General features: G+C 44.5%; 1 protein-coding gene across 3 annotated transcripts in view; it reads left to right on the forward strand.

The window, feature by feature from the left end:
• The window catches only part of DOCK5 (dedicator of cytokinesis 5), a 141,397-nt gene that overhangs the window by 52,179 nt on the left and 76,310 nt on the right, over positions 1 to 12,908 (forward strand). For all 3 annotated transcript variants that reach the window (XR_013390903.1, XM_077919663.1, XM_028708237.2), the window contains exons 7-11: positions 3,105 to 3,240; positions 4,040 to 4,197; positions 5,697 to 5,778; positions 9,215 to 9,344; positions 12,467 to 12,539. Coding sequence is in view for 2 of the 3 variants with exons in the window: in XM_077919663.1 (XP_077775789.1) it covers positions 3,105 to 3,240; positions 4,040 to 4,197; positions 5,697 to 5,778; positions 9,215 to 9,344; positions 12,467 to 12,539 (579 nt within the window). In the remaining variant the exon portion in view is untranslated. The remainder of the gene's footprint in view (positions 1 to 3,104; positions 3,241 to 4,039; positions 4,198 to 5,696; positions 5,779 to 9,214; positions 9,345 to 12,466; positions 12,540 to 12,908) is intronic.

Here is a 12,908-nt window from a genome sequence, read left to right on the forward strand (position 1 = left end):
CCACTTCCAAAGGTTTAGCAGCAATTAGCAAAAACCAGGAGGGTACCATGCAGAAGTGAGTTTTAGTAGCATGAGCTCTCCCTAAGACACGACGTAGTCTCAGGGCTGTAGCTAGGGGGGGTGAAGGAGGCCCCCACCAGGGGTGGAGGCAAGGGGGCATGCAAAATTGGCTTTAAAATATGTCCATAAATATGTCTATAAATAAAAATATTGATTATTGCCTCATAAGAAAAGGTTTTAAATGGAGGGTCTTTATATGATATGCGGGGGCCCTGTTTTTCTCCATTTTTCATGGCTAGGGGGTGCAATGTGGACGGTTCTGCCAGGTGCTCAAGATCAGCTAGCTACGGCTCTGTGTAGTCTGGTCAATTTTTAAAGACTTTGAATGGTCAATTTCTGGTCTGGTCAATTTCTAGGGCAGGGTATTGGCATTGATTTTTGTGTTGTGTGTTCTTTTCAGAGCAAAGCAGTGTGGGTGGGGGGCAGAATCTCCCCCATGGTCACCACTCACTCCCCAATCTGTTCCCCCACTTCAGATATTTCTCTCTCTCTCTTTCTGAAACTCTAGTACTAGAAGTGAGAGTGGCAGAGAGATAAAATATCTGCAGTATGGGGAGGTTGGTGGAGGATATGAGACAGGTTCCGTTGCCTGGGAAGAGCCACCGCTTGGTGGCAAAGCATCTGCTTTGTCCGCAGAAGGTCCCAGGTTTAATCCCTGGAATCTCCAGGAAGGGCCTGAAGTGCTGGAGAGCCTCTGCCCGTCAAGGCAGGCAGTTCAGGACTGGATGGTCCCAGTGGTCTGACTCAGCATGAGGGCTCATCCACACTTCCATTTGTCCTGTATTTTCTTCCACTTGTCCCCTGCTTTCTAGGCATGGGTCCAGTAGGTTTTTCTTTTGCCTCGCTGCTTTCCCCAAGAAAACCTGCTGTTTACCACAGGGGAGAAACGAAGTGTGGATGAGTCCTAAGGCCATTTCCTCTGCTCCTATGCAAGGCCTCTTTGCATGGGGAGGGGCTGCAGGATTCACACGGGATTCACTCTTTGCATGGGGAGAGCCAATGTGGTGTAGTGGTTAAGAGCGGTAGTCTTGTAATCTGGGGAACCGGGTTCGCGTCTCCGCTCCTCCACATGCAGCTGCTGGGTGACCTTGGGCTAGTCACACTTCTCTGAAGTCTCTCAGCCCCACTCACCTCACAGAGTGTTTGTTGTGGGGGGTGGGGAGGGAAAGGAGAATGTTAGCCGCTTTGAGACTCCTGAAGGGGAGTGAAAGGCAGGATATCAAATCCAAACTCTTCTTCACACACAAAAACTTCTATCTGTCTGTCTATTTATCTGTCGATATCTTTATATGGGGAAGAACTGTACAGAAATGTTGCATGCAAAAGATGGAGGTTTGATCACCAGGCTCTGTAGACATAGGGCTGGGAGGGATTCCTGGCTGACACCCTGGAGAGCCACTGCTAATCATGGCACACAATTCTGAGCCTGATGGACCAAGGGTCCAGCACAGTATGTTGCAGTTTTCTGTACACGATTGGTTCAGTTGCGGTTTAGACAAATATATCTGCCACTGTTGCATCTTGTTTGAGCCCGAGACTCACGACAGACGTTGCACACTCAGCATGTTAATTGGTAACCTTCTCTTTGCAGCTGAAGGAAGCTTTGGACATTCTGTCCTGTCTGTAGGTTGCTTCCATGGCTCATTGATCATGTCACCTCTCTTTCAGATACACTAATTAAGAAGCCACTTGAAAGCAAGAAGCTAAAAAATTAACTTTATTGGGGAAATGTCATAAATTTGAGTAGATGCTCAGACAGTGCCAAAGAACCTTAATTGATTGTGTCTTGTGGTTCAGCCATGGACCTTATTAATTCTACCTGCCCTGCAATAGTTGTTCATTTTTTGTTCCCTTTTACTTAGTCTGGTCACCAACCTTCTGGGGCACACTGGCAAGCAGCAGAAGCAACACAACTGAGCACACACTGAGCACACACTGCAGCCTGTTCTATTGACCGCTGTGGGATGCTTCTTTTGAGCCTACTTTCAGTGGGTGGAGGTGACCCTCTTGGCACCAGGGAGGTCCTCTGCAAGCAGACATGTGCCTGTGTGCGCCACATTGCTTACTGCGTTCTGCTGCATTGCAGCATAGCTGGATGCAGAACTTCATGCAGTAGCAAGATACAAAAGGTCTTTCCTCCTTTCCATCAATTTGGGATACCTCCACTCAGTTTCCCCCTCCCCGCTTTCATGTTGCACTCCTCAGCTGCCATGCTGGCATGTTAGGAGTTTTGGGTGACCTTGGGGAAGTGGAGGAAGCAATATGCATGGGAAGCTAGTCCATTAGAGTGAATGGGCATGGCCTCACCTACCTTGGCCTGCCCCCACTTGCCTGCCCTCTTACTTGTAACCAGTCATTGACTCCGGCTTCACCTACTGTTGGCCTCCCTGCCTTCTGCCCCACCAGTCTCAAGGGGCACCGGCCACCACTGGCAATATATCTAGGTTCTTATGTGTGCTGCAAGGTCCAGTGGCATGACCAGGCAGCTGCTGACAGCCCACCTCTGCCTTTTCATGTGCGGTGCTGCTACCACTTCAGGTTTCTCCATTGCTTATGGGGCTGCATCCTACTCTCTCTCTCTGCCGTTTGTGAGGAGGTCCTGCCCATCCACCTGTCCATCAATAACGAACCTGCTATGTGCAATGCCTGAAGTTAGAAAGACAAGCGCTCTGCTCCTTTCTCCTCAAATTTATACACTGTTTTGGTTCAGTTTCCTCAGAGAGTGTTTCTCTTCGCTAGGGACTCCATCTGTGTTAAGTTGATTTGCTTACACTGCCCCCCTCCCCAACATCACTCCATCCTCCTTCTCAGCAAGCAAGAGACAGCATCCAGGATACATTCCAGCAAGGCAAAAACACTTGACGGGGGTACAGAGCAGGGAGAACGAGGGGGGCATCCTTGGGAGGGACCTAGCCTCAGGAGAGTCCCGTGAGCCAGATAGAGAGGCCTGCAGACCACATTCCTCACCTCAGGTTCAGGTTCCTATGAGTCCCCTTGTTAATCCATCTCCCTTACTTACCATTGACTGCTTGTTTTCCTGCAAGGATCTTGGGGCTGGACTTGGTGGTACGGGATGATAATGGCAACATCCTGGATCCAGATGCTACCAGCACAATTGCGCTCTTTAAGGCACACGAGACGGCATCCAAACGAATAGATGAAAGGATCCAAGAGGAAAAGGTATATGCATCTGTGACACAAATGAGATGCAGGGGTGTCTTGGCAGAGAGCACCATGAGCCCGGTTTTGGTTTGAGTGAGCAAATATGGCGTGTGCTGCCTTTCCAGCATTACAGTATCAGGTCAATGAATAATTTCAGCATCCTATTAAGATTAGACATGGGTGATCTCTCTCCTGCTCATATCAAATTAATTTGGACATGTTCCTAGTTCTGCCTGCAAATCAGGAAACATTCAAATCACTTTCTGAGCCAATCTGAATGGGGACAGATTCAGATTCATAGTAGCTACCCGACCCCTGGCAAAGCAACAAAGAAAAAACTGCCATAAGGCTGCCTTCCCCAACCTAGTTCCCTCCAGGTGTTGTTGAACTACAGCTCCCATCAGCCCCAGGCAGAGTGGCCAGTGGCCAAGGGTGATGTGAGTTGTAGTCTAAAACATCTGGAGGGCACCAGATTGGGGAAGGCTGACCTAAGTGAATGTTTGAAGAACAGGACTCTTACATTGCTAACATCTGCAAGACAGATTTTACCAGATAATGTTGTTCTCTGTCATGGAAAAAGCTTGTCCTGTGGTTGTGAAAAGCCCCTAGGAGCTAACCAATTAATCAATTAATTGCAGTCCTTGTTCTACATAAACGCCACTCTCGGTTTTGCTGTGCCACTGGCTCTATCTATAACAGTCCTATTTGGATGCGGGCTGAGAAAATGATAGTTTTCAAGACAGATTGACTGTGGCATATGCTCAGTCCTCTTCCTTCTAAAGTTTCACTTTCTTGTTCATCTCTTCTTTCCATCAAGTCTTTGCAGCAGAATGTAGACCTGCGGGGACAGTCTATTTTCAACACAACCCACACATACAGTCTTTATGTCAATTTCAAGAACTTCGTCTGCAACATCGGTGAGGATGCGGAGCTGCTTATGAGCCTCTATGATCCCGACCAATCCAAGTTCATTAGGTATGTGGTTATTCTGATGCTTTCTTCTAAACAAGAAAAAGAATGCCACTAAAAGAAAGAGTGTGATACAGACTTAGGCATCAATAGAATAGTTCTTAGATTTGGAGGGTTGGTCTCCTTTTCTGCCTTCCCTTCCTCTTCACATGTGAGCGGGGGAGATGTGAAGCTTCTATTTGCTATTCACCCAGATAGAATAAACTGTGGCATTTGCAAACCATAGTTTGTTCATAAGCCAGGATATCCTAACCAGTGTTTCTCATAACTGGGCAAAACCACACACAGAAACTTTCTTCTTTACCCCCTGCTTGCAAGGGAGGGAGGGAGGGATGGGGAGTATGTGAGTCCAGACTTGTATCTGCTTGTTCTTAGAATGAAAAGCATTTGTTTCTTGTTGCTTATGCTAATAATAATAATAATAATAATAATAATAATAATAATTTATTATTTATACCCCGCCCATCTGGCTGGGCTTCCCCAGCCACTCTGGGCGGCTTCCAAAAGAATATTAAAATACTATAATACATCAAACATTAAAAGCTTCCCGAAACAGGGCTGCCTTAAGATGTCTTCTAAAAGCCTGGTAGTTGTTGTTCTCTTTGACATCTGGTGCGAGGGTGTTCCACAGGGAAGGCGCCACTACCGAGAAGGCCCTCTGCCTGGTTCCCTGTAACTTGGCTTCTCGCAGTGAGGGAACCGCCAGAAGGCCCTCGGTGCTGGACCTCAGTGTCCGGGTAGAATGATGGGGGTGGAGACACTATAAATTAAGGTTCATAAGACATCATTTACCCACACATTGAGGCTACCTTCACAACTGAATTGGCAGGTGAACATACTGGCAAAATTCAGCTCTGCTTGCTTCCACCCTCCTGCTGTTTCTGATAAGAAGAGAAATGAACCTTTGAGGTTTCCCCCAAATCTCTTTGGTGCATGGCGGGTGCCTTTTAACCTGAGCTCTGGAAATGTTCCCTCACTTGGTGTCTGAAATGGTACTGTCCATTGTCTCATCATGGTATGCCATCCTATGCATATGTCCAACCGCTGTGCAACTTCATTAATTTTGGTGGGGTAGCGCAGGGAAAATTCCTGGTGGGTTAGGTTTCCACTCTTCTGCCTTCATCTGCCTCCTGATATGGCAAATCCTTTAGATGGGGAACCTGGGGCCCTCCCACAAGTTGATGGACTCCAATTCCCATCAGCATGTCCAGTAGTCAGTGATGATGGGAGTTGCAGTCCAAGAACATCAGGAGGGCCCTATGTCTGACCTAACACTCTGAGCAAAATCATTACCTGGTTTTTCTTTCTGTGAAATGCCAAAGCACCTGAAAGTTTGTTTCACCTGGACACAACAGTTGCTTCTCTCTGAAGTTCTGAACTTTCCCCCCCCTTTTTTGCCACTGGGTAAAGTGATTCATGATTTAATTAGCATAATTAAGTATGATGATGTGACCTAATTAACCTAGCCTAGCTATAACAATGTTTGTTTTATTTATTTTTTGTAGTGAAAACTACCTGGTTCGTTGGGGAAGTAATGGAATGCCAAAGGAAATTGAAAAACTTAATAACCTTCAAGCCGTCTTTACGGTAAATCCTGTTGCTCTACGCTTGAGAAAGTTTGTTCTTCCCTGCCCCGCCTGCAGCTAAGTTATTTGTGGCACTCTTCTTATAACTGTTGCTTTATTACTTTTGTTGTGATAGGCCTTTACATCATTGCAGGAAGCAGTGGAGGCCATCAGACTGGTTGCTGTTTAAATGCAGGTTGTTAAGCCATCTGGCAAACACAATACAAAGCCAAACAAGTTTTTATTTTTTAAAGGTCATTTTGACATGCTGGCTCACCTTCATTACTTAAGCTCTGCTGATTTTGCAGGATTTTCAGACATTACTTTGGTTCTGTAGCTTCTGACCAAAGAACAACTGTGAAACCTGAATTACAAGTGCCTTGTAAGGTTGCCCTAAACCCTTAAAATCACTGGTGACTTAGGCAAGTCTTGCCTGCTTTGATTTTAAAATAGTGATTGTAAATCCTTTGCTTGTTTGTTCAATTTATTTAAAAAGTGTCTTAAAAGTGACTTTTCCCAATAAGGAGAATGAAACCAAAAATAAAACAGGAATGTTTTCAAGAAGTACAAAATTATTGCAACTGAAATGCCATTGGAAATTCAATCATGCCTGCTTGGATCCTGAAAAAATAATAAAAGAGATGTATCTCCCTGGGAATCAAATTCCATAATCTCAGTCCTGTCCCGTATCAACACTCTCTGTTCCATTGACAAAGGGACATATTTCAACTTTGTGATGGAAACGTAGAAGATGCTATGATCTCTGAAGCATCGACAGGCCTAAAGAGTCCATTTTGATAAACTGTGGTGACCATCTTTTGGTGGAGTCAGCAACAAATCATGGCTTGCAAACATGGTTTGTTCATGATAATATAAACCATGATTAAGCTTCTGAGCCAGGTTTGGACAACCAAATAAGCCATGGCTTAATAAACCCTGTCTTGGCATTATGTATGAGCCAGGCCAGTATATAGAATTGTTCACGTCCCATGTATTTGTATCTTTTTGTTTAAGTTTCTAGCCTCTGCTGCAGAAATAGAGTTTGAAAGAGGGGGTGGTGTTTTTACTGAAGAATCAGAAATAAGGATTGTAGCTTATTTTCCTGTGTCAGGAGTCAAGAGGCATGACAAGCTGTGAAGAGACAGCTTGCATGTTTTATGCTATCAAGGCAGGCATGTATTTGTAGAGGCATTTGGGGGCTGCTCTTACGGGTGGCGCTGTGGGTTAAACCACAGAGCCTAGGGCTTGCCAATCAGAAGGTCAGCGGTTCGAATCCCTGCGATGGGGTGAGGTCCCGTTGCTCGGTCCCTGCTCCTGCCAACCTAGCAGTTTGAAAGCATGTCAAAGTGCAAGTAGATAAATAGGTACCACTCCGGCGGGAATGTAAACGGCATTTCCGTGCGCTGCTCTGGTTCGCCAGAAGTGGCTTAGTCATGCTGGCCACATGACCCAGAAGCTATATACCGGCTCCCTCGGCCAGTAAAGCGAGATGAGCGCCGCAACCCCAGAGTCGGCCACAACTGGACCTAACGGTCAGTGGTCCATTTAGCTTTACCTTACATATTTACAGAACTTCTTTTCTCCATCAACTTGCCCAGAATCCCAAACTGTAACATAATACGGAAGCTCTAAGCAGTGAGAGGTCTTTTATGCAGGCTGATTTTATATGCATTGGTTTCCAGTCTTGGATCATCAATCTCAAAACTAGAAATAACTCTGCTCTACTTCCCTGTCAGTGGCAGGTTTGCATTAGATGGAAATATGATGTCATTATTTAGTGGTGGAATGGTTAATTATTGGCTCTCGCTTCCTGGCGAGTAGTAGAGAGGTTTTCTGCAGAACAAGGAAGTGGTGGAGGGTTGTGTTATAGGTTCATCTCAACCACTTTCATTTGATCTCTCACTTGGAGGAGTTACTATCTACAGGATCCTTTTACCTGGCATAGCAAGTCTTGGAACATCACTGACCTAGCTGTAGTATCAAGTACTTAAAAGCTCACTAAGGGTGCAGCCCAGTAGGAATTTGCTGTCCTTTCCTCCCTACTGTCAGAATTTAGATTTTAAACACTTTGGAGAAAGGAACCTGCAAGTTGTATCCCACTAAGTTCTACTCAGAGTAAGCCCATTGAAATGAATTCACCCAATTTCCATTAATTTTGGTGGGTGTATTCTGAGTATCACCAACATTGCCTTCCTTCCTTCCTTTATTAACTTTTCTTTTTGGTTTTGTTACTCTATAGAGTACCAGGTACACTGATAACACTATATCAATTTATTTTCATTAGGACTGCAGTGTTGTGGCAATTTATTCAGGCAGATGGATCCATTAAAACACTTCCAGCTTTTTAGAAAGGCCCCCAAATTTCAAGTGATGGCAGAATTTTACTTTTTAGAAATTAGTTTTAATGTAAGTAGTTAATATGCAGTGGCAGCGTTCCTTCCTCTGTGGTTGAGAGAAGAAGGGATGCCTCTTCTAAGACAAGGAGGCTGCAATGTCTGTGCCCATCATATGAAAACAAAGGAGATGTGTTTTCCCACTGCATTTTTCTCATAGGTACATTTGTGCAAATTTTACTTATTTATTTACGTATTTTATATTCTGTACCTTCAACATAGAGCTACACCCCCAGTATGGCTAGTAAGAAACAAAAGTACAATTTGAAAGGAACCAACCAACCAACCAACCATAAAGCTTACAAACTAACACAGCAAATTAGAATGACAAACTAAAACAGCAACAGCTGACTTAAATAGATGGTGAAAATCCAAAGTCAAAGGAATGTTTACGTTAGCTATTCTTAAAATCTGAGAAAATTCTTAAAATCTGAGAAAACAGAATATTTCCCCCCCTGGTGCCTAAACGATAATAATGAAGTATGTAGGCAGTCCTCCTTGAGGAGTGCATTCCAAGGGTGTGGGGCTACCACAGAAAAGGCTCTCTCTCTCCAGAGACCACTGAAAGACAATAACAATCTCAGTGCATTAGCAGATTGGTATGGTAGAAGGTGGTCTAACAAATATCTGGGCACCATGTATTCAGAAAGCGTTACCAGAGATGTCTAGTAAACCAGATCATTAGTTAGGTGAACCAACACGACAGTGATGGGGGATTGAGGATTGGAATGATCATTCTGCGGTATTATGGCAGAGGACAAAGTGGTAGTGTACTTCTTGATTTTGTGGGAAATGTATTGTTATGATTTGTTTTGATATTAAATATATGGTTGTTGTTTTTAGAAATTCCAGGCAAGCAAAAACACTCCAGGAAGGTGCAAAGCAGGGCTTTTGAGGGGTGTGGCTCAGGAGGGTGTGTGGCCAGAGGAGAGTCCTATCCCTGTTCTGGGATTTTGGATGGTTGACTGACAAAGCCATGTTCCTTTCCGCCCTCTCACTCACAAACTAGTCTGAGGTGATTTTGACTGTCTTTTCCTTCTGTAATGACTTCTGTTGCCCTTTCAGGACCTGAGCAGTTCTGACCTGATACGGCCTCGAATCAGCTTGGTGTGTCAGATTGTGAGAGTAGGCCACATGGAGCTCAAAGAGGGCAAGAAACACACCTGTGGACTCCGGAGACCCTTTGGAGTGGCAGGTATGGAGGCCCATAGCAGCTCAAAAGATCTTACAGTGGTACCTTGGTTTAAGAACAGTCCTGTTTATGAATAATTCAATTTATGAACTCCGCAAAACCGGAAGTTGTGTCCCAGTTTGTGAACTTTACCTCGGTCTAAGAACGGAAGCCGAACGGTGGAAGGGCACCAGCAGTGGGAGGCCTCTTAGGGAAAGCGCACCTCGGTTTAAGAACAGTTTTGGTTTAAGAACGGACTTCCGGAACAGATGAAGTTCATAAACCGAGGTACCACTGTATTTGCAAGGCAGTCCTATAAAAAATGGATGAAACGGGTAGGGCAATAGTCCAAGGCCTGAGCTCAAATTCTGATTTTGTCCCTAATGAGAAGTTGGGATGTGCAAGAAATTAAATCAACACTTCCTGAATCAATATGCAAACTGAAGTGTAGCTATCTTTTTAAATTTGTGCTTCTCTGAATAATGTAGTGCAGTTCTCTAATGTAAATAATGTGTACCAAAAGGAATGCGGGTGGCGCTGTGGGTAAAACCTCAGCGCCTAGGGCTTGCCGATCGAAAGGTCGGCAGTTCGAATCCCCGCTGCGGGGTGCGCTCCCGTTGCTAGGTCCCAGCGCCTGCCAACCTAGCAGTTCAAAAGCACCTCCGGATGCAAGTAGATAAATAGGGACCGCTTACTAGCCGGAAGGTAAACAGTGTTTCCGTGTGCGGCTCTGGCTCGCCAGAGCAGCAATGTCACGCTGGCCACGTGACCCGGAAGTGTCTCTGGACAGCGCTGGCCCCCAGCCTCTTGAGTGAGATGGGCGCACAACCCTAGAGTCTGTCAAGACTGGCCCGTACGGGCAGGGGTACCTTTACCTTTACCTTTAAAAGGAATATAGTTGGGAAATGCACACACATAATTGTTAGGGGAAATTGTTTGCAAAAAAAATTATGTTGGGAGGAATATGTGTGCGAAAGCATACAAAGTTTCATGTTGACTTAAAAAATAAATAAATCAAAAGCTTGTGTGGAAATGAAGCAAACTGAATTTAAGTTTAGGAAAATGTGAAACCAAGATTTGACAGATTTGTCCATCCCTGATTATAGGCTGTAAGCAGAACTTGTGTCTGTTGGACAGATATGTGGGATTAGTAGATGAGCATGAAGTCTCATTATGAAGTATAATATTTGTCAGAGCCACTTTTGTAGTGGCTTGTTCATTACAAAAGCAAATTTCTAGTCCTTATGAATATACAGAAAAACATGGTAAGCCAGGGGCAACCTATGATGAAATCTCCAAAGTCATGTAGGACCTGAACCATTTCAGGGATGGATTTTCAGTTCCCTACAGGTCCTCTCCGCCATGGCCCCTTGGGCCACCTATTTTTCAAGTGTTTTTGTGAACCCATCTCCTTTCATTCCTTGGGGATGTGAGGCAATATTAAAGTAGGCTAAAATGGCACTTAAGTTACAAATGTTACAAACATAGGAAATGACTTTCCATATAAAAAGCAGGCCCATTTAATGTAGCCCCTTCTCCTTTCTGTGTCACCACCATCTGGTCCTCTGATGGGCACTGCATGCAAAAGGTTCCAGGTTCAACATTCAGGTGGGGTCAAGAAACATCCCTGTTGGAAACTCTGGAGAGCTGCTGATAGTCAGTGTAGACAATACTGAACTAGATTGACCAGTGGTCTGACTCGGTATAGGGCAGCATTCTGTGTTCCTAGCTATGATCTCTCTGTAAAGTTGTGATGGTTAGCTCAGAACCTGAAGAAGATTTCACGTTCAGTGAGCTTGTGGTTTAAGTAATGTACTAAAAATGTTATTGCCATATTTGCTCTGTATTTTAACACTCCTAGTAACACCAGCTCTTCGTTTTGTAAAATGAATGTATTGAGAAATGTATCTTACTGTTCCCGGCTGTTGGGGCTCCAATCCAAAAGCAGTCAGCTTGCAAGGAAGCAGTGGTTTCCCAGTTCTGTCATAGCACAATTTCACATCCCTTTCTGGTGGCTCCATTTCACCCAGCTAAAGAAACAAAAATGAGTTGATTTTAAAAAGTCTGGTGAGCGGAAGTGAGGGATGATTGGCACCTGCTTGATTCTCTGTGGACTGAGAGCTAGTGTTTAAATCTGTTACATTTTATACTGTACCCTTTCTCCATGGAGCTCAAGCCTTCCCAGTTTACTTTCACAACAACCTGGTGAGAGAGGTAGGGTCGGTTGAAAGAGACCGATAGTTGCCCAGTGAGTGTCAAGGATGAGCTTCTTTGAACATCATAAGAGCCCAGCACAATCGGGTGCAAAAGTGCATCTGTTCCAGTCTCCTGTTCTTACAGTGGCCAACCAGATGCTTCTGGGAAGCCCACGAGCAGGACTTGAGTGTAACTGCACTCTCCCCATTTGTGATTCCCAGTGTCTGGTATTCAGAGGTGGTAGGTAACCAAGTTTTGCTCAGAGAAAACCCATTGAAATCAATGGACTAAGTAAAACTTAGTCAAACACTACCTGTACCGCCTCTGACAGTTGAGTTAGAACTTGGCCATCATCACTAGTAGTTGCTAATAGCCTTAAACTTCACGAATCTGGCTAATCCTCTTTTAAAACCATCCACGTTGATGGCCATCACTACCTCTTGTGGGAGTGAATTCCATAATTTAAGGGCCAGGATCACAACGATATAGACAGGTAAGTTGCCACACGCCTTCTTTCATTACAGATACACCCGCACGCTCCATTCCATGCCTTCTCAACTTGTAACAACTTGCCATAGCCAGTAAGTCACTCCCAGAACCACATATTCTGGCTCGCCTGGAATGGGACAACACCCACCACACAATCACTTTCACTGTCCCATTAGGCAACAAAAGTGGACTTCTGTAGACTCTGGTCACCCATTATATGTGGCTACTTGAGGTCCAGGCCTGCTGTACAGTTAGCCTTTCTAATTCAAGTTGCTTTTACTCACCTCTAATATTTTGGCTGATGCTGATGGCAATTGTTGTCCCAAACAGCTGGAGGGCAGTAGGTTGGGAAAAGCTGGTTAAATGGCTTGACATAAAATAATCTTATATAGTTAGTGAGTTCTTCATTGAAGCCCCTTTTATTATGGTGATGTAATTGGTTAACTTCTGTCTTATCCTAGTGATGGACGTTACTGACATCATCCATGGAAAGGTGGATGATGAAGAGAAGCAACATTTTATTCCCTTTCAGCAGTAAGTATTGGGAAAAGGTTTTGAAAGCAACATTTTATGGGGATTCATTGTTTGTGTTTGCATTCAGCAGATCTGTGCACATTTAAAGGCACCATAATTACTTTGCTGGATCAGACCAATGGCTCACCTAGTCTTGCATCCCTCTCCCTACAGTGACCAGCCTGAGAAACCCACAAACAGAGCAAGGAGACAATAGCTTTCTCTTATTGCTTGTTTACCTGCAGTTTGCATGCACAGTTACACTTTCTTTGAACACAGGATCCACAGGCAGAGTTGGCATCATTTTATGCAGAATTTCTGCTAACATTGACAAATTTGTATTGCTTCTGCATTTTAACTTGCAGGCTATATATAGATGGCCTTGATTAA

Source organism: Podarcis muralis, chromosome 15 (genome assembly GCF_964188315.1).
Source record: "Podarcis muralis chromosome 15, rPodMur119.hap1.1, whole genome shotgun sequence".
NCBI classification, from domain to species: Eukaryota; Metazoa; Chordata; class Lepidosauria; order Squamata; family Lacertidae; genus Podarcis; species Podarcis muralis.